This window comes from Solanum dulcamara, chromosome 7 (assembly GCF_947179165.1).
Source record: "Solanum dulcamara chromosome 7, daSolDulc1.2, whole genome shotgun sequence".
Classification (NCBI taxonomy): domain Eukaryota; kingdom Viridiplantae; phylum Streptophyta; class Magnoliopsida; order Solanales; family Solanaceae; genus Solanum; species Solanum dulcamara.
The window spans coordinates 24,689,573-24,716,684 of record NC_077243.1 but is presented as its reverse complement, the minus strand read 5'-3'; the positions used below and the strand labels follow the sequence as shown (position 1 = coordinate 24,716,684).

At 33.6% G+C, this 27,112-nt stretch overlaps 3 protein-coding genes across 3 annotated transcripts; 2 read left to right on the top strand and 1 right to left on the bottom strand.

Annotated features, from left to right (window-relative positions):
• The first annotated feature begins 2,678 nt into the window (after nucleotides 1-2,678).
• On the top strand, nucleotides 2,679-7,132 carry LOC129893905 (pentatricopeptide repeat-containing protein At5g62370-like). The gene is made up of 2 exons (XM_055969336.1): nucleotides 2,679-5,897; nucleotides 6,057-7,132. The coding sequence occupies exon 1, from the start codon at nucleotides 2,837-2,839 to the stop codon at nucleotides 5,777-5,779; it is 2,943 nt and encodes a 980-aa protein (XP_055825311.1). The 5' UTR covers nucleotides 2,679-2,836; the 3' UTR covers nucleotides 5,780-5,897; nucleotides 6,057-7,132.
• Nucleotides 7,133-10,886: 3,754 nt separating this feature from the next.
• On the bottom strand, nucleotides 10,887-11,447 carry LOC129894628 (pentatricopeptide repeat-containing protein At5g62370-like). The gene has a single exon (XM_055970307.1). The coding sequence runs from the start codon at nucleotides 11,445-11,447 to the stop codon at nucleotides 10,887-10,889; it is 561 nt and encodes a 186-aa protein (XP_055826282.1).
• Nucleotides 11,448-11,655: 208 nt separating this feature from the next.
• On the top strand, nucleotides 11,656-13,044 carry LOC129893906 (pentatricopeptide repeat-containing protein At5g62370-like). The gene has a single exon (XM_055969337.1). The coding sequence runs from the start codon at nucleotides 11,656-11,658 to the stop codon at nucleotides 12,997-12,999; it is 1,344 nt and encodes a 447-aa protein (XP_055825312.1). The 3' UTR covers nucleotides 13,000-13,044.
• The last annotated feature ends 14,068 nt before the right edge of the window (nucleotides 13,045-27,112 follow it).

The window sequence follows — 27,112 nt, the reverse complement described above, 5'->3', positions numbered from 1 at the left end:
TATCGTATACTTATTTACTATTCATGATACTTTGCAAGTATATGGTTTCTTATAATGACTCATGATTACCTTTACAATGTTTAAGTTTCTTTTAGAATTTATGATGGTTTCTATATTTCATTGACTAAGCTTCATAACTTCAAATGGTATTTCAAATGAATACAAGGTTGGGGCTTGGAATTAAAAGAGACTTTTGAGTTATCTATTTGAGGATTTAGGACACAAGTTTTTAAAATTAGGTAAAAGAGACTCTTCATTAATTAGTGATAATGACACATATTTTAAGAACCCACAAGTTTTTTTAATGTACAAAAGACCCCCTCTTTTTTTTTCCTGCCCCTCATCCACCCCTCAGCCCCATCCTCCCCCAACCTCCCCTCCCCCACATCATCATCGCCTCCAAATAACTAGTAGATGTTTAAACATTTGCCTAAACAACTAACAAATGTTTTCATATCTCGATCTCCAAAACAATTAGCAAATATTTTCATATTTCTCCAAACAACTAGCTGATATTTAAAATATTCTCATTGTTTTAACTAAAGAATTATAAAAAATACCTAAACAACTTAGGGTTGTTTAAATATCTTCTGGTTGTTTGAACTAAACAACTTTTGATTGTTTAAACAATTTTTGGTTGTTTAAACAACTTTTGTTGTTTGAACTAAACAACTTAGGATTGTTTAAATAACATCTCTTGGTTGTTTGAACAACTCCTGTTTATATAAACAACATATCCTCTCCTCTCTTCTCTTCTCTTTTCATCATTTTTTTTTATAATTTTCACAATCAAATCGGAGTGAAAAAATTGGAGAAAAGAAAAGAAAAGAGAAGAGAGGAGAGGAGAACAGATAAAATTGAATAAAGGAGAAAGAATTGGAAAAAGAAAAGAGAAGAGAGGAGAGGAGAACAGAGAAAATGAATAAAGGAGAAAGAATTGGAGAAAAGAAAAGAGAAGAGAAGAGAGGAGAGGAGAACAACGTTTAAAAAAATGGGGGGATTGAATAGAATTTAGGATTTTATTAAAAGTTTTTGATCTTTTAATTTTTACCCTAAACTTTTAAATATTCTAATTCAACTCCATCTCTTCATAATTAACCACTAATTAAATCTTTATAACAAAAGAAAAGGAAAAAGAAATAGAAATTCCCTATCCTTTATTCCACTCTCAAATATCCATTTTACCTCATTTTTCCTACAAGGTTCTAGCATGGTCCATTGTATCACCTTATTGTATAATGATATATTGCATAACATGCTCACATACTTAATACATTCAAAGTACTAACGCATACTTTTGCCTTCATGATATCACCATATAGGAACCGACGTCTCTCCTCGACCTCCTCCACGTGGCTAGCTCGAGTTAGTTTGAAGATTGCTTGTGGTGAGTTTTCATGTTTTGGGAACAACATCCTTTTTATTCTAAGCTTATGTCATGTAGTATTAAAACTTTTATTAAGGCATTTCTTGACACTTATTTTGAGGGTGAGCTAGGGACATGTCTTAGCCCCCACCAAATCTATCAGTAGAGGTATGTTTGGACACAAATAGAAAATATTTTTATTTCCGCTTGATATTGTATGTCATTATTTATGAAAAGCTAAATGAATGCTAAGAGGCTTGAGTGAGGTACCTCCGGGTGTCTTATTCGCCGTGTCACGTCTAGGCCCTAGGCTTGAGTCGTAATACTTATGAAGAATATTTGGTTCTTCTATCTTTTCTTTTCCACATATTTACCTCAAACAAATGCACATATTTTATACAGCTAATAACAACCCATATAGTCAACTTATATCAAATTGTAGTGCACTCAAATGCTTAACTACAAAAAGAGAAAAGGCAAAGCTAAATATAAGCTAATAATAATAATAACCGAACAAGTGAAAATATACACAATACAATCTTTTAGACTGTAAGGTCAAGTGAATTTATATACCTAAGGGTAAAATTGTTATTTGATAATTATTATCGGGTTATCGGTTAATCCGTTAAGAAAATATCTTAAATCGTTATTAAACTAATAATCCAGTAAAAGAAAATTATCGTAACCGAATCGTCCAAATAGCAACTCATTACCGATAAATCTATAATATTTTTTCGGTTGGATTTTTAACTTCCCTAATATATTTTGTTTCTTTGGACTGCGGATCATTCTCTATAGTATTCTTTTATATTTATTTTTTTTCAAGAAAAGCAAGAAAGAAGAGATCACTCATCCAAATAAGATCAAGAGAGAAGCAAATGCATTATTAAAAAGTGGGAAATCAGAAGGGGGAATGAAGGAAAAGCATTTGCATGAAGTACTAATTTAAATAATCTCATATAGAAATCTTAAACAAAACAAAGGAAGGAAAAGAAAAAAAAAAGAGCTTTTAGTAAGTTCTTAATACAAAAGTTTATAGCTGTCCTTGTGTGTGTATTTGATGATTTTTGTATACTTCATTTCAGAAGAAATTAATGAATTGGAAAATGTTTTGGCAGTCTTCAAAATATTTTTATTCAATTTTTTACATTCCTTAAGCCAATTGCAAAATGCATTTTAGGTGGAACTATTTCTTCGTTGAATAAATTAACGAAAGTTGAGTTTGAATTATAAGTTGACTACTTTATTAAAGAACGTTAATTATTAATGCTCCTCGTGAAAAATATATGATGTTTTTGAAATTTCCTTTTGATTTGACCTAAAAAAAAAAAGCATCTGTGCAGTTTGCTACGCGCAGACAAGACCTAATTGAAGACAAGACCTAATTGAAGACGCTGTCACTACCTCTACCGTCAAAACCATAATTACCGTCGCCTCTTTCCTCCTGACAACGCCATTCTCCATTCTAGAATGACCAAGCATAGACTTGGACTGCACACTCGGCTGTGCTTCCATCTCTCAAGAACAAAGAGACCTTTAACTACTTCCCCTTTACCTTCGGAAGCAACATCCCTACTTAATCACAAGACACTGTGTTTTTCACTTGCAGAGAATTTAATAGTTCGTGGGTTGTTCGATTCAGCTCGGAAAGTGATTCGGAGAATCATCAAGCAATGCCCATCAGTCTCTGAAGCTATCTCTGCTGTTGAATTTTCCATTTCTCGTGGAGTTGAGCCTCACGCAACTAGCTATGGTTTTCTAATTCGGCAACTCGTGACATCTGGAGAAACCCACAAGGCCGAGGTTGTTTATGTAGATTGCATTTTGAACAGAGGTATTGAACCGAACCATTCTCTATTAAATTCCATGGTGATTTGTTATTGTAAGTTGGGTAAACTGGAGGAAGCTAAGTTGCTTTTCGATAAACTTGTGGATATGAAGTTGATGCCTTGGAGTAGCACGTGTAATGAGCTTATTAAGGGATTTTGTGGCCAAGATAGAATCTTGGATGGATTTGATGTTTTTGTGGAAGCTATTAATGCTGATGTATTACTCGCTTTCAGTTGTTACAATAAGTTAGTTGATGGTTTGTGCTTCCGTGGGTACTTGGATGAAGCTCTCTATGTGTTTGATGAAATGTGTGATAGAGGGGTACCGCCCACAGTTCATTTGTTTAAAACATTGGTTCTTTCGTTTTGTAAGAGAGGTAGAGTTGAGGAAGCGCAATTGTTGAGCATGGATATGGAGTCTTATGGTTTTGTTTTGGATAAAGTCATGTACACCACTCTCATCAACGGCTATTCCAAGACCCAGAAAATGAAAACGGCTATGATGGTATTTCTCAGAATGCTCAAGTTGGGTTGTGAACCTGATAAGTATACTTACAACACACTGATAAATGGGTTTACAAACTTGGGCATGTTCGACAAGGGTTGGGTGCTGCATCAGCAGATGGTTGATTTTGGATTAGAACCCGATGCAGTAAGTTACCAAATCACTATTGTTAAGTATTTCAAGGACCATAAAGTTGATTTTGCATTGATGTCATTAGATGACATCAATCAATGCAATGGTGCTCCCAGTGTTCACTCTTATACTGCTTTAATCTCTGCACTTTATAAAGAGAATCAGTCAGCAAAAGTAGATGACTTATACAGGAAGATGTTGTACACTGGATTGGTTCCTGACCATGTTCTGTTTTTTACCTTGATCAACAATCATCCAAAAGGGTCAGAGATTAGTCTCGCATGCACATTTTTGCGGGCTATTGCCAAGAACGGTTGTGGTATTGACCTCTCTTACATCCCTAGCCCTACCAGTCGTAAAGTTACTTCAGATATCATGCTTGATATTGATTGTCTCTTGGGAGAAATTGTGGCAAGAAACTTACCTCTGGCTAGTGTTGCTTTCAATATATACATGATTGCTTTGTGTCTAGGAGGAGAACTTGATTCTGCTCAGCTTTGCATGGATAAGATGGCAAGCCTTTCTCTTCAGCCTTCGCTGTCAGCTTATAATTCCATGATCAAGTGCCTTTACCAAAAGGGACTACATGAGGATGCCAAGTTTCTTGTTGAAGTTATGCAAGATCAAGGTCATGTTCCAAATCAAGCAACATTCTTGATTATGGTAAATGAATACTGTAAACAGGGTGACATACAATCAGCACTAGAAGTTCTGGACCAAATGGAAGAGAGTGGATTGAAACCTAGTGTTGCTATATATGACTCCGTCATTGGGTGTTTGGGTAGAAAAAAGAGAATAGACGAGGCCCTTGGAGTTTTCCGGAGAATGCTCGAGGCTGGAATTTATCCTGATAAAACTTTGTTTGTGACAATGATTAATGCTCTATCAAGAAATGGGCGAGCTATTCAGGCCCATGAGCTCTTCGATAAAATGTTGGAAGATGGAGTCCAACCAAGCCACTATGCTTATACTGCTCTTATAAACGGGTTAGTTAAAAAAAACATGATAGAGAAGGGTTGTGTATACCTCGATCGAATGATAGAAGAGGGTTTCATGCCAAATACTGTTCTTTATACTTCTCTTATAAAACAATTCTTAAGGAAGAGAGAGTTTGAATTTGCATTTAAGTTGGTTGATTTGATGGAAAGAAGTGAGATTGAGCGAGACTTGGTAACTTATATTACTTTGGTCAGTGGCGTTTCTAGAAATATTAGGTCACTTGATGGGAAAGGGCTTGTTCCACAGGGAAGGTATGAAGAATCTAAGGAAATGTTGTTCCGTCTACTTCATCAGAGTGCTATGTTGCCTAAGGAAACCGGTTTGAAAATCTCAGTTAGCTCTCAGGAACAAATAAAATATCTTGCACTTTGGCTGATAAACAAAGTGAAGAACACTCCCCTTATGCCAAATTTGTACTTGTATAATGGCATAATTTCTGGGTTTTGCTGGTCAGAGAGTATGGAAGATGCATACAAGCACCTTGATACAATGCAAAATGAAGGCATCCAACCAAATCAAGTTACTTTTACTATTCTAATTGATGGGCATTTCCGAAGTGGTGAAATTGATTGTGCTGTTAGTCTTTTCAACAGAATGAATGCACAGGGTTGTCCTCCAGATAACATCGTCTACAACACTTTAATAAGAGGTCTATGCAGACATGGAAGGCTCATGGATGCTCTATCGCTCTCATATACAATGCTCAAAAAAGGATTGGCCCCTTCTAAGGCATCATATGAAAGTCTTCTCAGTTCTTTTTGTGCTAATAATTGGAATGTTCATGCACTGAAGATATGTCAAGATATGCTTGCCAATAAATATGTCCCTTGTGGCCATAATCTTAAATTGTTGATTTGTATACTAGATGAAGAAAATAAGTGGCACGAAGCTCATTTTATGTATGATTTGCTTCTTAAGAAAAGAAGATTTATGATGAACACAAGGTAGAGGTTGGATATGATCTGATATTGTTGGGCTTCCTTCCCTGGTCCGTGTGTATCAACAGAATATGGACTTTTGTGTGGAGCTGCACATTGTAGCTTGTGTACCCTCAGAATTCCCTTTGGTAAATTGTTGTAAACCACCAACTCTATATTTATTAACTCTGTTTTTTTTGCTTACAATTTCTAATATAGTATGGTATTCTCTTGACTCTAATGTTTGATGACCTATTGACCTGGAGGTTCTCAAGTGTACATAATCCTATTTTTTGTTCCTTTTTCAGGAATCTGATATGCCGCGTCTATGTACTGGTCGTGTCGAATTTGTGAAGTGGTTGTATGCTATGTGCAGCAGACAACCTTTAGGTAATCCTGGAGGTGTGTTCTCCTGATTATTCGTGTTTAGATTTTGGATAAACTACATAGGCACCCAAATAGGTTAACACAAGTTAGTGGATCAATTCTGTCACTGGTAAGAAGACTAGATGCTGAACAAAATGTAAATTTTATAGAATGTCTATTGAATGCTTAAATAATTTGATTTGGTTTTTTAGTTTTTTCTTTTTGAAAAGAGGAGTCTCCTTATCTTTTTTGTCATTTTCAGTTTTATCACGTTTATTTTTTTGCTAATCCTGAATTGCATCAAAGCACTACGAGTTCAGAGGCAACAGAAAAAGAAGTGTTATTCTTGGATGAAAGAGTTGGCGTACATTGTCACTGAACAAAGAATCCTCTGGATGGTATGTGCTTTACAAACTCATTGTTGGAGGTCACATATTTGACAGAAAGCCAGAAGCAGTATCTCGAGGCAAGTACTGATGCCTAAGATCACTAGGATGTTGCTGTGGAAAGCTTTGAGGATGGTTCGCTGACCATTGATAAAGAAGATTTTTTGTTGGGAGTGTAATAGAATGCTGTTGTTGGCCAAGATGATGTTATTGCTGACGGAATGAATTATCCGGGATATTTCAGAGGAATTAAGCCATTAATATATGGCGACTAAGTGAAAATTCAACAGGTCTTGTCAGATTTGTTGCTGGACATATTACTGTTTGCACCATCACCTGACAGTGAATATCCAACTTCGATCAAGTATAAGCAAATATCTGACGAAGTAACTGTGGGGCATATTGAATTAAGGTACATTCTGTAATTTTCTCTTCCTTTTTTGTTTAATTTAATTGCTCCACTGGCAGATGAGTTATGAGTTATATTAACATGTTAAATTCAAGAATAGTCACTAAACTTAGACCGCTGTATTTGTAAAGTCACAAACTCTTTTTTAATGTTATGGTGGAACGGCAGTAATTTTTGTCATGGACAAAATAAAAATCGTTCCGGATTGAAATGGTTGTCTGTATATATGTTGCTGAGGAATTTTTAAGTAGTTATTTCAGTGATTTCACTGTAAGGCACCAGAGAGGATTGATTTTTCTTTGGTGATGGATGTTTGATGAGAATGAGAAAGGGATACTGTCATGGAGTAAAGGAAGACTGGAAGGTTGACAGCATGGTTGTTTTATGGTTATTTTGGAGGAGATGATGTTGTAGGGAAGGTTAGGATTCAGGTTAGTATGTGTGGGAAGAAGACTAGGTACTCTTTTTTTTTTTTCCTTTTCTTATTTCATTTTTTATTTTCATTTTAGCTTTATGGATTTCATTATTTTCTTAATAATTCCATTTGTTGAATTGGAAAATAAGGCCAGATATGTGTGTTTATAACAGCGAGGGTGTGATTGACTCCAACTATTAACGGAGCGCATTGTCAAATTGATGCTGGTGGATCAAGAAACATCAATTTTTCTACTAGAAATTGATGGTGTTCCCGAGCATCTTTAATCATCCATTCACCTAACTTTGTAGGATCAGTAGGATTAGGATCCTATCATTTGTATGGCCCCCCCATAGTTCTTTTTCAGTGACAAATAATTGAAATTGAAATCCCCAAGAAGAATAATTTTTTCGGTGAAACAAACACTAAATGCCATGACCCAACCCACTAGGCCATGTGGGCACCTACTCTAATGTTTGGATAGGAGAATCCTCACACCAATTTTGAAATCAAGTCAATGCGGAAGTTAGGAAGACATAAGAAATCTCTTTACTAATTAAATTAATTATGAAATACACTGAAAACCCTCATAAGGAGCTAGTCTAAGTAGGTACAAGAGCTTCTAAAGATCAGAGTATACATAGAGTAATGACACACTCCCACCACAAGAAAGACTAGAAGCTGTTGGAGAATCATCTTCGTCTTTACCTAAGAAACATCACTGACCCTGTAACTATACTATGCCAAGTGGCATAGCAATAGTAGTATCAGTACAGACAACACGTACTGGTAGGCATCATTGGTCAACCCGATATCCACCGCATAATATAAAGAAATCAACAAGAAGAAAATATGCTCTTGAGGAATACACCGCCAAACTTTTATGCACAAACTCTTATCATTCCTATTTACCTTCTTACTGTCATTCAAGCCTAACACTTATCCCTTCTAGTAGGTCTGCTGCTAACTCTAATACAGATCAAGACCTAGCCCTTCTAAAACATAGAGGAGTTTCCGAACTAGGACAACCACTAATTCTTTCTAACCAGTCTACTTTCCTTAAGTTTTCACACCAACACTTATTCCTAAAATAATTAGCATCTCACTTGAAGGAGGGAAACATTTAGGTGGACTAAGACTCCTCTCTTAACCGTACTGGCCCGCCATGGCAGGACCTTACCCGCTATGGAGGTCTCGCCATAGCGGAATTCCTCCAGCCAGGGCAGCCTGATCGGAGACAGAATCTCCTAATTCTCTTCCAATCCCCGTTTTACACATGTAGCAACAAGATACCATTAATATCTGACTCTAAATCACTAATCCCACTAAATAACACATCAACGACTCTCCACTTGTTTACCCACGACCTCATATGTACGATTCAGACACATCTAGATACAATAACATAATTCAAATAGGCATATAGAAGAACACATTATCAATTTACCATTTCAGGAGCAATATACAGTTTTACGGTGTTAATCTCAAATATAACAGTCAACATGGTAAACACTTGGACCTTTGGTCCTTTCGTAACAATTATTACACAGGATGGGCATGCTTAATCACAGTTACAACAATCAATTGGTTCTATCATGGAACCATAAGACATACCTGGTCCTCTCATGAAACTCATACCCAAACTGTTAATATATGTGTCGGAACGTGATATTCGATCCAATATTTATATGTGTTGGCACATGACACTCGATCCTTATATATGTGTGTGTGTGTTGGAACGTGACACCAAATTCTATATGTGTATGTGTCGACACGTGACACCCGATCTATATATATATATATATATTAGGGGTGGCAATTTCAACTCGTATAAGTGAAATGAGTCCATTCAGTCCATATTAAATTAAGCGGATCACTCATATTTTCTTAAATGGATAAATATGAGCTTCAACCATTTTAAGCTCATACAAATGTGAACAAAATGGATAAAACATGAAAAATCATGTTGAGTTTTTTTTGGCGCGGGGGGTATGGGTGAGGGGGTTGGGGTGGGCAAAAAAAGTTATTCTTTTTTTTGGGGGGGTGGGGGTATAGGAGGGAGGTGGGGGTGGGGGTGGGGTAGGGTGGGATACAGAGTAAAAAAATTAAATTTCTTTTTTGTATGAAAAGTTATTCAAATAATAATAATAAATTATAGAGGTGGGGTGGGGTGGGGTGGTAGGGGTTGAGATATTAACAATTTAGCTTTGATTTAATATTTTTTGGTGTACGGGATTAAAGTGGGTTACAACCATTTTATCCAAATCATATTTGATCAAATCCATATTTATCCATATTTTATGTGGATGGATTGTGATCCAATCCATCCAAATTCAATCCAACCTATCCATTTGCCACCCCTAACTACAATAACAATCACAATCCATAACGAATATTTCACATACTTACACAAGCAACAGGTTCATTGCATGTAATTGATCTTAAAATTTATTTCATTATTACATCTTTTCTAGTCTCATACATGCAAGCAATATTATGAAGTACAATAACGAGCACATTATTACTCTATTTATACTCTGTATCTTTAGAAGCTTTTGTACCTACTTAGACTGTCTCTTAGGGAGGGTTTTCAGTGTATTTCATAATTAATTTAATTAGTAAAGAGATTTCTTATGTTTTCCTAACTTCCGCGTTGATTTGATTTCAAAATTGGTGTAAGGGTTCTCCTATCTAGGCAATAGAGTAGGTGCCTGCTTGGCCCAGTGGGTTTGAACGTGACATTTAGTGTTTGTTTTACCGAAAAAATTATTCTTCTTGGGGATTTCAATTTCAATTATTTGTCACCGGAAAAGAACTATTGGGCCATACAAATGGTAGGATCCTACTCCTACTGATCCTACAAAGTTAGGTGAATGGATGATTAAAGATGCTCGGGAACACCATCAGTTTCTAGTAGAAAAATTGATGCTTCTTGATCCACCAACATCAATTTGAGAGGGGATGTTATCATGATGGACAACTCATAGATCATGAATACATAGTGAATAATTATATATATTAATGTAACTATATAGTGTTGTATATAAGTGTAATCATAGAGATTTGTTGTGGTCATCAAACATTAAAGTCAAGAGTTGGTGGTTTACAACAATTTACCAAAGGGAATTCTGAGGGTACACAAGCTACAATGTGCAGCTCCACACAAAAGTCCATACTCTGTTGATACACACGGACCAGGGAAGGAAGCCCAACAATATCATATCATATCCAACCTCTACCTTGTGTTCATCATAAATCTTCTTTCTTAAGAAGCAAATCATACATAAAATGTGCTTTGTGTCACTTATTTTCTTCAACTAGTATACAAATCAACAATTTAAGATTATGGCAAGCATATCGTGACATATCTTCAGTGCATGAACATTCCAATTATTAGCACAAAGAGAACTGAGAAGACTTTCATATGATGCCTTAGAAGGGGCCAATCCTTTTTTGAGCATTGTATATGAGAGCGATAGAGCATCCATGAGCTTTCCATGTCTGCATAGACCTCTTATTAAAGTGTTGTAGACGATGTTATCTGGAGGACAACCCTGTGTTTTCATTTTGTTGAAAGACTAACAGCACTATCAATTTCACCACTTCGTAAATGCCCATCAATTAGAATAGTAAAAGTAACTTGATTTGGTTGGATGCCTTCATTTTGCATTGTATCAAGGTGCTTGTATGCATCTTCCATACTCTCTGACCAGCAAAATCCTGAAATTATGCCATTATACAAGTACAAATTTGGCATAAGGGGAGTGTTCTTCACTTTGTTTATCAGCCAAAGTGCAAGATATTTTATTTGTTCCTGAGAGCTAACTGAGATTTTCAAACTGGTTTCCTTAGGCAACATAACACTCTGATGAAGTAGACGAAACAACATTTCCTTAGATTCTTCATACCTTCCCTGTGGAACAAGCCCTTTCCCATCAAGTGACCTAATATTTCTAGAAACGCCACTGACCAAAGTAATATAAGTTACCAGGTCTAGCTCAATCCCACTTCTTTCCATCAAATAAACCAACTTAAATGCAAATTCAATCTCTCTCTTCCTTGAGAATTGTTTTATAAGAGAAGTATAAAGAACAGTATTTGGCATGAAACCCTCTTCTATCATTCGATCGAGGTATACATAACCCTTTTCTATCATGTTTTTTTGAACTAACCCATTTATAAGAGCAGTATAAAAATAGTGGCTTGGTTGGACTCTATCTTATCCATGGGCCTGAATAGCTCGCCCATTTCTTGATAGAACATTAATCATTGTCCCAAACAAAGTTTTATCAGGATAAATTCCAGCCTAGAGCATTCTCCGAAAAACTCCAATGGCCTCGCCTATTCTCGTTTTTCTACCCAAACACCCAATGATGGAGTCATATATAGCAACACTAGGTTTCAATATATACATGATTGCTTTGTGTCTAGGAGGAGAACTTGATTCTGCTCAACTTTGCATGGATAAGATGGCAAGCCTTTCTCTTCAACCTTCGCTGTCAGCTTATAGTTCCATGATCAAGTGCCTTTACCAAAAAGGACTACATGAGGATGCCAAGTTTCTTGTTGAAGTTATGCAAGATCAAGGTTATGTTCCAAATCAAGCAACATTCTTGATTATGGTAAATGAATATTGTAAACAGGGTGACATACAATCAGCACTAGAAGTTCTGGACCAAATGGAAGAGAGTGGATTGAAACCTAGTGTTGCTATATATGATTCCGTCATTGGGTGTTTGGGTAGAAAAAAGAGAATAGACGAGGCCCTTGGAGTTTTCCGGAGAATGCTCGAGGCTGGAATTTATCCTGATAAAACTTTGTTTGTGACAATGATTAATGCTCTATCAAGAAATGGGCGAGCTATTCAGGCCCATGAGCTCTTCGATAAAATGTTGGAAGATGGAGTCCAACCAAGCCACTATGCTTATACTGCTCTTATAAACGGGTTAGTTAAAAAAAACATGATAGAGAAGGGTTGTGTATACCTCGATCGAATGATAGAAGAGGGTTTCATGCCAAATACTGTTCTTTATACTTCTCTTATAAAACAATTCTTAAGGAAGAGAGAGTTTGAATTTGCATTTAAGTTGGTTGATTTGATGGAAAGAAGTGAGATTGAGCGAGACTTGGTAACTTATATTACTTTGGTCAGTGGCGTTTCTAGAAATATTAGGTCACTTGATGGGAAAGGGCTTGTTCCACAGGGAAGGTATGAAGAATCTAAGGAAATGTTGTTCCGTCTACTTCATCAGAGTGCTATGTTGCCTAAGGAAACCGGTTTGAAAATCTCAGTTAGCTCTCAGGAACAAATAAAATATCTTGCACTTTGGCTGATAAACAAAGTGAAGAACACTCCTCTTATGCCAAATTTGTACTTGTATAATGGCATAATTTCTGGGTTTTGTTGGTCAGAGAGTATGGAAGATGCATACAAGCACCTTGATACAATGCAAAATGAAGGCATCCAACCAAATCAAGTTACTTTTACTATTCTAATTGATGGGCATTTTCGAAGTGGTGAAATTGATTGTGTTGTTAGTCTTTTCAACAGAATGAATGCACAGGGTTGTCCTCCAGATAACATCGTCTACAATACTTTAATAAGAGGTCTATGCAGACATGGATGCTCTATCGCTCTCATATACAATGCTCAAAAAAGGATTGGCCCCTTCTAAGGCATCATATGAAAGTCTTCTCAGTTCTTTTTGTGCTAATAATTGGAATGTTCATGCACTGAAGATATGTCACGATATGCTTGCCAATAAATATGTCCCTTGTGGCCATAATCTTAAATTGTTGATTTGTATACTAGATGAAGAAAATAAGTGGCACGAAGCTCATTTTATGTATTATTTGCTTCTTAAGAAAAGAAGATTTATGATGAACACAAGGTAGAGGTTGGATATGATCTGATATTGTTGGGCTTCCTTCCCTAGTCCGTGTGTATCAACAGAATATGGAATTTTGTGTGGAGCTGCACATTGTAGCTTGTGTACCCTCAGAATTCCCTTTGGTAAATTGTTGTAAACCACCAACTCTATATTTATTAACTCTGTTTTTTTTGCTTACAATTTCTAATATAGTATGGTATTCTCTTGACTCTAATGTTTGATGACCTATTGACCTGGAGGTTCTCAAGTGTACATAATCCTATTTATGAGTTATATTAACATGTTAAATTCAAGAATAGTCACTAAACTTAGACCGCTGTATTTGTAAAGTCACAAACTCTTTTTTTTAATGTTATGGTGGAACGTCAGTAATTTTTGTCATGGACAAAATAAAAATCGTTCCGGATTGAAATGGTTGTCTATATATATGAGCCCGTTTGGATGAGCTTAAAAAAAGTAATTTTTATATATGAAGTGCTTTTAGAACTTTGAAGTGCTGAAATTTATTTTTATAAATAAGCAGTTGAGTGTTTGGATAAAAATGCTTTTGTTAAAAATAAGTGTTTGAATTTTAGGGTTAAAAGAATAAAAAGGATAGTTTGGAAGGGGGTATGGGTGAGGGGTTTGGGGTGGGGGTAGGTTTGGGCAAAAAAAGTTATTTTTTTTATTTAGAGTCCTATATTACATAGTTGAGTTTTACGAGAATTCCAATTTTATAACCTCTTTTTTCTCTCCATACTTGTATCAACTTTTTCCTTTTTCCAACTTTTTCTTTACTAAAACTTGTAGGAGCATACTAAATTTTCCAACTTTTCTTTTCCTACTAATAGGAAAATACTAAAATTTCCACTTCTGCTTTCTTACTATTTTTAGCACAACTTTTTGGAATATCCAAAAGGTTTGGGTTCTTATAAGTTCTCCCAATTTAATTTGACGCAAGAGGTAAATACTCCTATTATTTTACATGCTTCATCTTTAACTTTTCAAATAATATTATCTATTTATATTATTATAAAAATATGAATATAAATGTTGATTGACTAAAATATCCACTAAAATTGATTTACTTATTTGCCCTTTTAAGTTAAAATTTTCTCTATCTAAAAAATTACTAATGGGTATAAATGTAATTTTGTATTAGGACTAAACAAAACATATTTCTGTAAAGACTAAGTTTATTGCAGGATACCACCAAAGGATGTGGTGCAGTGGATGAGGCTGTTCCTTCCTTAACCAAAGGTCTCGGATTCGAGCCCTGAATATAGAAAAAATCTTTGGTAGCGAGCAACCTATGAACAGTTGTCGCCTACATAACGAATCGAAGTTTCAAAATCCAAAAGAGATATTTGGAGACAAGAAAAAAGTTCGCGCTCTTGCTACGAGTAAACGATCCTCTTCAGATAATTCCCCTTACTCTCTCTCTATAAAAAAGCCTGCAGGAAGCGCAAGGGAAACAGTTCCTCAAATGGGGCCCTACGCGGCACAAATCTGTAATAGTCAGACTCCAATGTGGGTAGCGGATACCAGGTGGGAAACCAAAAAAAAAGAGTTTATTGTAGGATACATATTATCCTATTAATACTATTATGAGCTTAACATTAAATCTATTTCAAGTAAATCATGAGTAAGGAATTTCTACATGTTTTATAATATTGAATGACTTTTGTATCCTTAATGAGTAAATATTTAATAGTTATAACTTTAATTAATTTTAAAGTCCTAAATATTTGCATAATAATTATTTTAAAAAATAGTAAACAACAACATACCTAGTGAAAAAAATAGTAAATGACAATTTTTTTCTATTGTAGAAAAATAGCAAATGATAATTTTTTCTATTATAGAGTTTTTTCAGTATAGGGCAAAATGTCAATCAACAATTCAATAAGATACAACCTCCCGTCATTAATCTTTTTTCCTAAATTCACGATGATTCGAGACTCAGCTCCTTGATCCCAAGTCAGATCGGAGTTGAATCTCAATTTGTGTCGGATTGTTACTCAGAAATCGAAGTAAGATCTCGGGTGTGTGTCAGGGTTGGGTCTCGAGTTAGGTGTTAGAGTGGGTTTCGTGTTGGGTGTTGGAGTAGAGTTTCAGATCGAGAGTCTAGGTCGGGTTCTAGGTTAGGTATTAGAGTGGGTCTTTAATTGATCATCGGAGTCGAGTGTCAAGATCAAATTTTGGTTCAAAAGCTGAATTTCGTGGTCGGGTTCTGATTCAGACGTCAAGTCCCAAATCAAGAGTTGGAGTCGGGTCCTAGGTCAAAATTTATGATTGAATCCTAAGTCAAGAGTCGGGTTCAGATCCCTATTCACAGTCAGGTCCAAGATCTGATGTTGGAATTGGGTCTCGAGTCAAAAGTCAAGGTCAGCTCTCATGTCGAATGTCAGGATTGGGTAGGTTCAAATTTTGGTTTGGAAGTCTGGTGCAAGGCCGAATCTAGGATCGGAGTCGGATCTCGATCCATAATTCATATCGGATCCTAGGTCGAAAGTCGGGTCCTGAATAAATATTGGGTGTCAGGTGTCGAGGTCGAGTTGGGTCTAGGGTTGAATGTCGGGATTAGATCTCGAGTCAGAAGTCGAATCTTGGATTGAGTCTTGGGATGTGTATGGGATTGGGTCCTTGAGTCGAGAGTCGAGATCGAGTCTTGATTCTATAGTTGAGTCCCGATTTAGGTGTCGAATGTAGAGGCCGAGTTTCGAGTCAGATATCGAGATGGGACTTTGAATTAGTTATCGAGATTTTTTTGTATATTAATTGATAGGGAGTAACGTGCAAAACACGTCCATAGATGCTAGTACTATATTAAAAGCATGAAGACTCTTAAAATATTGATTGAACTTTTTGTCCTTCATTGAAAGAACTCTGCTTTAGACAAAATCGTCATTTACTATTTTTCTTAAATTATTATCTATATTTATATAATTATAATTTAAACTACCGTCCTAATAAATTTTAATTACTAAAGTGATCCTTTTTTTGAACAAATCCTAAACTTTAGAATTTTAATCAATGTAGAATTATATTTTGTACAAATTCTTTCCTTGAATTAATTATCACAACAAAAATATTAAGAAGTCCTAATATATAATAGATATTAGAAGATTAATAACTGTAAAGTCCTAATACATTTATTCGCATAGTTTCGTGTTTGAAAGAAACTTTCAAAGTTTGATAATATTTAAAATAGTTATTCCTTTCTTACAATCTAACACTGCTTCCATAGTTGTTATATGTTGATTTATTTATTTTAAAATTGTTATTTTTTTTCTTACGATCTAACAGTGCATTCAATAGTTGTTGATTTGTAATAATATTGTAAAACGTTAGTTAAATTATTTGGTCTCATAATTAATAATATTTATTTTATAATTTTAAAAATAATTAAAATTTCTTATTTAATTTAGTTAATAAATCATAATATTAAACACTTCTAAATCAATTAAAATTTTATTTTATATAAAATGAATTTTATCTTATATTAAAAAAAAATTATACAATTCTATGTAAGTAATATTTTGGATCAAACTTTACAAAAGACATAGGTTCCTCTACTTCTACTTTTTCTCTTGCATTCATTATTTTCATCTTTCTGTCTATCTTTATTTCTTTTAGGTAATAGTTTTAAAGATTATATATGAATTATACATGATTAACAATTGATAATGGATTCTCCAGTGTAATTTCTCATGTTTTTCATTTAATTAAGACTTTTATTCGAATAATTGGATGAAACAAGTTAGTTGCCGCCAAATGAAGTAGTTAAATAATCAAAGGTATATCTCTTTAATTCCTTTTTTATTTGTTTGAATGAGATTCAAGTTTTATTAGATAACTTTTTTATGTACACCGCACACTACTATATTAGAAGTATGAATGTCATTAAAAATATTGATTGAATCTTTTGTCCTTCATTAAAAAACTATTCTTTAGACAATATCGTTTTTTTTTATTTTTTCTAAAATTTATATTTTTAAATTAAAGAGTCCTAAAATATATGGTAAAAAAAAATACATTTTAAAAATTAATGAATCCTAAATTTATTGTAATACGTAGTTCTAAGTTTTCTCAATTAAAAAAAAAAAAAAAAATTTACCCTAGAGGCCTCGGCAGCCTCAACGTAGGAGAAAAAAACTAAACTAAAAAAATATTTTAAAAAAATAAAAAATCAATCAAGAGGCTTGGAAGCAACATCTTTCGCAGGAAAAACAACTACTTTCAAAAAAGTCTATAGAATAGTTGGTTTTAAAACACTCCTATTCATAATCTAGGAAACAAATAATATCATACTTAAAATACAAAAAAGCACATATATAGAAGAACCTACGATCAAAGGCAAGACATAATGTGAGTTGGATTTTTTTTCATTGTTTTGTTTGTAAAGAAAAATTAAAAAACCAACATGTTTATTCTTTTCATCTTTCCCTGTTTTTATATTAATAATATATATACCTTTTCTGTCCTTTTTCCCCTCTATTTGCAATATAATTTGAAGTGATTCTTGAAGCACGCATGTTTTGATTTGGGAAATTTATAGTAGAGGGTAATCAAAAGGTGAGTTTTCTTTTGTTTTTCATTTAGTTTGCTAATAATTCGACGACATATTTAGGCCTTTTTCCTATTAGTTATTATGACATTTTTCACATGATATCAATAAAAAAAATATAGGAGATCTGCAAATAAAACAGGATAAATATTTGTATGACTGTAGGGAAATGTGGGAGGTTGGATATAGTGGATGTGAGAAAAAGTAGATATAGATCAAAGAAGTATTTGAGAGAGGTAATTAGATAGACATGACACAACTTCAGGTTTGGATTTAGGCTTAGCGGGGTTTAGGAGCACTGTATTTATTGTAGTATTAGCCTTATACATAAGTTTTCTCATTTTTAGCGTTAATTACTATTTTTCAATAATCTATTCTTTTTTTATGTTTTAGTGCTAATGAATCGACACGCCATACACGTGTGATAACACACGTATACTAAAATAAGAAAAATACATATTTTTTCATTTAAATAACTATATTATTGCATATATTGTAATATTGTTTAAATAGTAATTAACGCTAAAAATGAGAAAACCCTCTTGACTCTTGTATATAGAAATAGGAGTCCTATGCTTTGTATAATACAAAGAGCTCTCTCATCTATAATTTGGCTATTCAGTCGTCTATATGCAAGAACATATAATACAATATTTAAACTTCCTAAGTTTGTTGAAGTTCTTCACACCTGCCTTGGACTTGAACGGAAAAGAGCAATCATTTGGTTTCAACTCCATAACCTTTTTATTTTGGGTGTAACTTCTCCACTATTTAGCATATTTATTTACGCAAAGTTTATTATAGTGACAACACAATTATTTTTTATTCATTATTAATACTATTCACTTAAATATTATATGCACTAATATTTTTCTCTTTTTCATTTACTTATTGTTTTTCTCCTTTATTTGCTTTAAATACTCATCTTCATAATTCATATATAATTACTATTCAATTGTTACTCTTAATATTCATGACCTCTATAAATTTGATTTAAAACATTAAGATAGCTTTTGATATTCCTCCATTTTTATCTATACAATTATCTTTTAGGTTTCATGAACCCCCAATACAAGGTTATCCATTTCATTCTATAGTTAAAGTAGTGAAATGCTCATATCATTATTGTGCTATTTGATTTATGTTTTAGTTTGACTCAATGAAAAAGACTCCTAAGTTTTGACCGGTTATGGGAGAAGTTGTAGACAAGAATGTATTCTTTTTCCATTTATATTGTTATGATTAAAGTCTTAAGAAGGATGTGTATGTTGCATATTTTTCTCTGTTTATTATTATATATTTCTCTCTATTAGACGTTTTAAATTTAATATTCTTTGAATTTTTTATTATCGTAAGTTTGTATTTTTATTTAGGCTAAAATTAGTCATTTGTGACTTTATTGGAAGTTTACCACTATTTACCAAAGTTTAAGTTTACGGTTGGTGGCGTAAAAGAATTACTTTTAAACATTATAATACGCCTTCATTAGGTGTTTCTTGACAAACTTTTCAAGATTTATTTGTAATTATTGCATTAATTTTCTCATGACATACATGTTTTCATAGAATTTTAATCGTTTTTATGAATCTGAAAAAATTAAATGGGAAACTAGTAAAACACATACAATTTCGGGGAAAAATTGTAATGCATTTTTATGCCATTATAAAATAAAATTATCAAATTTTGTATTAATTAAAAGGACTTGAAAATGATGTTTAATGAGTTCCTAGATTACTTTCTGCTTTTCTTAATGTATTAAACTTAGAATATAATAACTTGGAAATTTATATAATCTGAAAAGGTTTAAATATATTGATAGAAATATATTCTCTTGTTATGAGCTTTATTTTCCTTTATTTTCTTTCTCAAATCAGATGTAAATTTTAGCTTCGTTTTTCTCATGTTTCCGTGTCTTCTTTATGCGATTTATTTTTTTCTAATTGATTAGACAAAGTCCGTCATTATGGACTTGTTACCTTATATTTCAACTAGTAACATGGGATTTTTCCTTGTTTTATTTGATCTTAATAACATAAATCTCGGTAATAATCAATAGAATACAACTTGATACTTTCTCCATTCAAGGATAATTTGTTATTGTAGACATATAATTCTCACACTTGCTCATAATGCTATAAAAACTCCACTCAGGTTTTAAGGAAAGACCTCTGGGTGATCTATATCCTAATCATATTATGTTAAAGAAATGCATGATTCTTGGATTTAATTGTCAATTTTTGGTGTTGGCTCTTTGCAATTTTATTCATTCCTCTCATTATTTGGCCAATTAGCTTAAATTATGATTTCAAAATTTTAAATATCTAAAGATTAGTCACAAGTTAGTCAGAGACAGTGTGAACAACAATTTCAGTTAGCTGAACAAATTCTTAGATGCAGGGTCAAGTGCAGCAAACACAGTTGTTTTGCTAGGTTTGTGGAAGTGACAATATAGTTGATGTGTGGAGAGCTAATTCAGATTTCGTTTGCTTTGTAGGCAATGCAGATAAAGGCACATAGATTCTACTGAAGCAGGTAATCATTAATGTACCTCTTGTTGACATGTTACAAGGCATTCCTCCATATGCAAAGTATTTGAAGGATGTGGTCGCCTATAATACAAGACTTACAAAACATGCAAAGTAGCTACGAATGGGCAATGCTCGTCTCATATCCAAAACAGATTGTTGACAAAGCTGAAAGACCCTAGAAGTTTGCCATTGAAATTTTCAATGGGAAATAGGTAATGACCAAAGGATTGTGTAACTTGGGAGTCAACATCAATCTGACGACCTTGTCACTGTATAAAAAGATGAGGTTAGATAGTCCCCGACCATTACTATTGTGTTGCAATTGGCATGTCATTGGCTAAACCGGAAGGCATTGTGGAGAATGTGTTAGTATAGGTTAGATAGAAATATTATACAAAGGTGATGGTGTTCTCATATCACAAAGGAAATTTGTGTTGGATTTTTCCAAAGAATTTGACTATCAACAATACAATAGTCTTACTCCACTTTGGATCCCAATGTTAAGTCAGATCTATTCTATTACAGAAAACTGGTGGGAAAGTTCAATTTTCTCACCAATACCAAGTTAGATATAGTCTAGGGAGTCAAACTTCTGATCTAGCTCATGCAGGATCCCAAAAAAACCTCACTTGCAGGTTGTTTTTTCATATGTTGAGGTACTTAATGAAGGATCCTATCATGGGATCTTCATATCCAATACCGATGACTTCATAGTTAAAGCATATTGTGAGTCTTACTGAGTTGTCTGCCCTGACATAAGAAAATCTATTTCTAGTTACATACTGTTGCTTATGCATGGTCTTGTAAGTTGGAAGTCCAATATGTAGAAAATCATTTTCATTTATTCTGCAAAAGCAGAGTACAAAGCCTTGAGGAAAGTAGTTGGGGTAGTGTGGTTGAGCAAATTGCTCACTGAAATTATTACTCTATTCTGTAGTCCTATATCTGCAATAGCCAGTCTACATTATACATTGCTAGGAATCTTGTCTTCCATGAAAGGATCAAACACATAAAAATGGACTTCACTTTATATAGTCCAAGCTACAAGGTCTCATCTCACTTCATCATATTGGCACTGTGGAGCAACTTACTGATATTTGCACCAGTTGGTTGTGACTCTCTCACTCCAAATATGAGGAGAAATAGGGGTATTGAGACTAGCAATGTAAGAGAAGATGAATTTTATTTATCTTGTATTGCTGAAGTATTTGTTAGTTAGGATTACGTACACGTTAGTGTTATTAGTTTACACTCAATCTCTCCACTGTAGATGTTTTCTTAATCTTGATAAAGATTTCAAGAATATTAAAGAGTACACGTAATCTAATTTCCCAATTTGGGGAACTAGAAACATTTGCCCGATTCGAGAGTGACTCATTGTTAGACTATTAAGGCCCAATAAGTTCTATAGGCATATGTACCGGACTTTCAATCTCTTTTCTATGGCGGGAGGCTTTGTATTCTTTTATTGTATTCGCTTCAATTATTGATCTGATAAGTACAGCCAATCTATTTTAACTAAAGGGCTTTTAGAGATTAGGCTTTTTGGCGAAGTCAAGTCTTTGAGTTATTATGTTTTCCTTAATTTTTTCTAAAAGACGTTAAACGTAATTCTAGAAGGACCTTCCCGCAAACTTCTTCTATAAGAAAGTGAGCGAAAGACACTAGGCACTTTTCTCATTTCTTTTTCATTGTAAGAAAGACACTAAGAGGATTGAGCTTTTTGAGAGCACCGTACTGCGATTGAATGGCGTCTGAAACCTTAGCATGTATATGAAATGTACCCCTTCCTTTGCTTACACTTTCTTTCTACTTGTTGGTTGGGTGGGAGACCGCTCAATCAGTTCTATGTGCATATGTGAGAATTTATTTTTGGGCTTCTTATGTAAAGTGTACAGACAATCAATAAAGTTTCAACAAAAATATTTGTATGTATATGTAATGTATCAATATTGTATAACTTATGTATATATGATGTATAATTATGTATTATATATATATATATATATATATATATATATATTTATTAGAGAGCAAGTGGAAGAGCAAGTGGCTGTCCACTTTAATTGTTATTTTATTTTTGTGTGGGGCCCACTTAAAGTGGGCAAGTTGCCCACAATTCTCTTGTCCCTCTCTGACTATAAATTACCATTTTCTGACAATGAAAACACACATACATAGAAGAACACGAAATTCTCTCAATTTTTTCCTTTCTTTTACTATGTCTATTTGTTATTAAATTGCTAAGTTAGTTTATTTTATAACACGTTATCAGCACGAGGTTCCATTGCTTTGAACTATTTTAAGAAGGTAACAAAAGGGTAAGAATTTTATTTTCTTAAAATGTCAAATATCTCTAAACTTGAATTTGTTGCTCTTGATATATCTAAAAAAGGCTACTCATCATGGTCACTAGATGTCGAAATACACTTAGAATCGATGAGTCTGACAGACACCATCAAAGATGACAATATGGCATCTAGTCAAGACCGTGCCAAAGCCATGATATTTCTCCTCCACCATCTTGACGAGGGGTTAAAATTACAGTACCTCACATTAAAAGACCCCCTTAAACTGTGGAGGAATCTAAAAGAAAGATATGACCATCTGAAGTTGGTCATCCTTCCACATGCACATCATGATTGACTTAATCTGAGATTAATGAATTTTAAAAAATATAACTAAATATAATTTTGTCTTGTTTAGAATTATAGCTCAGTTAAATTTATGCGGAGAAAAAAATCACTGAGCAAGACAAACTTGAAAAACATACTTCACATTTTCACTCGCGAATATGCTCCTGCAGCAGCAATATCGCGAAAAGGATTTTAAAAAATATTCTAAATTATTTTCTCACCTTCTTATTGCTAAACGCCACAACAAACTATTAATGAAAAATCATGATAGTCGGCTCATTGGTTCTTTGCCACTCCCTAAAGTGAATCAGGCAAACTCTAACCAACGAGAAAGAGGTCATGGCCCTAGTCATGGTCGTGGTCGAAGAAAAACTTATAATCACGATGCTCGACTGGCACCGAAAAATGATCAGCAATAAAAAAAGAAGAGTGAAAAGCCAGAAGCTATACAAAAGAAAAATTCAGAAAGTATATGTCATAGATGTGGAGGTATAGGGCATTGGTCACGGACCTGCCGATCATCAAAACGTCTGGTTCAACTATATCAGGCATCCTTAAAGAGCGAAGAAAATAATTCAGAGACACACTTTATCTCTAAAGATAATATTAAGCCTATGCATCTGGATGTAGCTGATTTCTTCAATTTTTCAAAAGAAAATATGAATATCGATAACTCAGATAATATTTAAATAATTTTTTTATTTGTTTGTACTAAATAATATGTTTGTATTTTTCTAATTCATGTAAATAAATAAAATTTGTATAATGAGCCATGTTTTAATTATAACGTTTATCTTATTTCTTTTTAAAGAAAAATATGGATATGCCTCAAATTTTGTTGGGATCAATAATCAATCACGAGGATATCTGTGTAATTGATAGTGGAATGACTCATGCCATTTTTAAAAACGAAAAATATTTTTCTAACTTGCTTAGAAAAAAAATAAATATTACTACAATTTCTGGTAATTTAAAAATTATTGAAGGCTCTGGAAGAGCCACTATATTTCTACCTAAGGGGACAAAGATTTTTATAGAAGATGCACCATTCTTTTCTAAATCCCCAAGAAACTTGTTAAGTTTTAAAGATATCTACAGAAATGGATAAAATGTTGAGACACTAAATGAAATAAATACTGAATATCTTGGTTTAACCAAGAGTGTCTCAGGCCAGAAATATATTTTGGAAAAATTACCAACTTTGTCTTCTGGCCTATACTATGCAAAATTTAGTGCAATTGAAGCACATTAAATTTCAACTGGATATTCTTAAAGAACCTGAAGGTTGGCATCGAATCTCCTGGCTTTTTAGAACGTATACATAGAGATATATGTGGACATATTCATCCACCTAGTGGATTGTTTAGATATTTTATGGTCCTAATAGTTCATCATCAAGATGGTCTCATGTGTGCCTCTTATCATCTCGCAACCCGGCGTATGCGATGCAATTTCCAGATTATCCAATTAAGGCTATTCGCCTTGATAATGCTGGAGAATTTACATCACAAGCTTTTGATGATTATTGCTTATCAATTGGATAAAAATTGAATATCTTGTTGCTCATGTTCATACTCAAAATGGTCTTACAGAGTCATTTATTAAGAACCTACATTTGATAGCAAGACCTCTACTTATGAAAACAAAATTATCGATTACTGTTTGGGGTCATGCTATCTTACATGCAGAAGCACTTGCACGTCTCAGATCGACAAATTATAATAATTACTCTTCGTCACAATTAGTATTTGGTCATGATCCAAATATAGCCCATATACGAATTTTTGGTTGTGCGGTATACGTGCCTGTAATACCCCAAAAATAGTTTCGTTAAGATTCGAACCATTCTTCATATACATATAAGATCGTACGCGACGACTTCAAATTTCATGAATGAGTTAGGATAAATTCCTAAATAATTAAAGGATATTATATGTGATTTAGGGTTATAAGAGATCCCTAAATCCAAGCCAAATCCAAATAATTTTTATCGACTAAGTTTTCGAATGAGTTCGTATAAAGGTCAACTTTAAAAGCCCATATTTCCTAGAATATACCGAATTGTGTGTCCCATGATCTATCACATTAAAGGTCTTTGAATCCTCTTTCCAACGCCACCAAAATTGTATTTTTTGGAGTTTGGAATCAAAAGTTATGACCATTTTACTATAAACTATCACTATAGAAAATTCAGGCCTGGAGCTTCTGTGGCGCCTGGTGCCTCTATAGCGCCTGCAGGTTTTTGGACTTATTTTTCAGATTTTTCTTGGGAAAGGGCATTATGGACCATTCCCTAATTATATATATAAGAAGTGTACGCGTTTTGGGGTCATGTTTCTGTCTTTTGCCTCTCCAAAACCCTAAACTTCATCCTCTTCTCTCTCAAGTTATCTCCAACAAATTTGCTTTCAAGTTCAAGAATTCAAGATCTTCAAGCCATGTCTTTGGTTTTGGTGAGATAATCTTCATTCCAGGTATTTAAGACTAACCTAAAATATAGATTGAGTTCTTCCATATGCCCCATAAATGTGTTGGATGAAGATTGTGAAAGGCTTGAACCTTCTATGAAGATTTTCTTGAAATTTCCTAAACTCTAGAATATTTTTATATACTATTAACCTATTGATGATTTTCATGACTTGAATTCTTGAATAATTATTTTTCATATTTATTTCACAAATCATAGTTACATATTGACTACAATGAATTTTTGTATATAAATTCATATGTATTAATGGTGTTCTCGAGTTGAGTTTTGTTGGGAGTATAAATTCATGTATTCATTCACATGAACCCAAGATGAGATTTCTTTTTATTATAATTTGTTTTGAGATTGAGATTGATAGTTTTTATGTAAATATTGCTTTCAAAGGGAGATGAAGCATTTTGTTAATGAGTGTGAATGAAATTGAATATAGAAATAAATGGGAATTTTGGAGCAAGATGTTTGATGATGATATGAATGATGGTTATCTTTAACATAGGTAGAATAATTGATGAAGAGGTATGTTGATGATGATATTTGAGATGAAATGGATTGGAGTCTAATGTGACTACATGATATGTGATTTGCATAATTTGATTTGATTTGAGTTATATGAGTATGAATCAGGAGGTCACGGGTTCAAGCCTTGGAAATAGCCTATGGCAGAAATGCAAGATAAGGCTGCGTACATTAGACCCTTGTGGTCAGGCCCTTCCCCAGATCCTGCGATTGTTGGAACTTAGTGCACCGGACTGCCCTTTTTTTGAGTTATAAGAGTATGAATGATTGTTTGAGAAAGAGTTTTAAATAAATGATTTGTGAACATTTTATCATAAATTATTTATACACTATTTTGACTTTAAAGAATCATCTTTGATTTAAAAAGAGTTTAAGCATGAGTTGAGTTTGAGAAGTTTCTTAATTATCATTTTGAACAAGAGTATTTTGAGTATAAATGAGTTGAGCATTTTTACATTAAAATGACTATTTGAGTTTAAGTTGAAGAGTTAAAATTATGTTTAAATGCATCTAATATTTTCTGCATTCATTGAGTTGAGATGGTATCAAATTCAAAAAGAAGAGTTTGATGATTGAGATGAGTTGATTGTGAATGAAGGTCCAATGAGACTAAATAAGTTGATTTGAAACTAAGTCCTAAGAGACTATGAGTATTTTGAATATTTTACTCGCTTGATAGATATGTGCATATTGAGTTTTGGGAAAAGTATTGAGCACCGAATTGGATAAGAGTATAGTCCATACTCAAACCCTATGAACTATGTAGCCAACGTAGAAAGGGATTGGACCATTAAAGTCGGATGTTTCCCATGGAATTCGACTGTTAAAGTCGAATGTTTCCCATTTCATCTTCCTGAAATGATAGGACTTGATTGATTGATGGAACCATGATTGGTTGATTCGTTCATACACTGACAAAGTATGGATGGATGTGGAAATAACGTGGCTCATTGTACATCACCTAATTATAGGTGGTGGAATTATTGTCGGTTAGAGAAATTCCCAAATTGATTGGATTATGCATGATGTGATTGGTTTGATTGTGATTATAGATGATTGAGTCGAATTGTAAAACATTGCTAAATTCTAATTTGCATATCTATTGAGTTGAGTCCTTTGACTTTATTTTTGAGTTGATTGTATATGATTTGATTTGATTGGATGGTATGTGATTAGATTG

Bases quoted from the DNA above. Each gene is read 5' to 3' on its own strand.
- LOC129893905 (XM_055969336.1), top strand. From the start codon at position 2,837: ATGACCAAGCATAGACTTGGACTGCACACTCGGCTGTGCTTCCATCTC.
- LOC129893906 (XM_055969337.1), top strand. From the start codon at position 11,656: ATGGCCTCGCCTATTCTCGTTTTTCTACCCAAACACCCAATGATGGAG.
- LOC129894628 (XM_055970307.1), bottom strand. From the start codon at position 11,447: ATGATAGAAGAGGGTTTCATGCCAAATACTGTTCTTTATACTTCTCTT.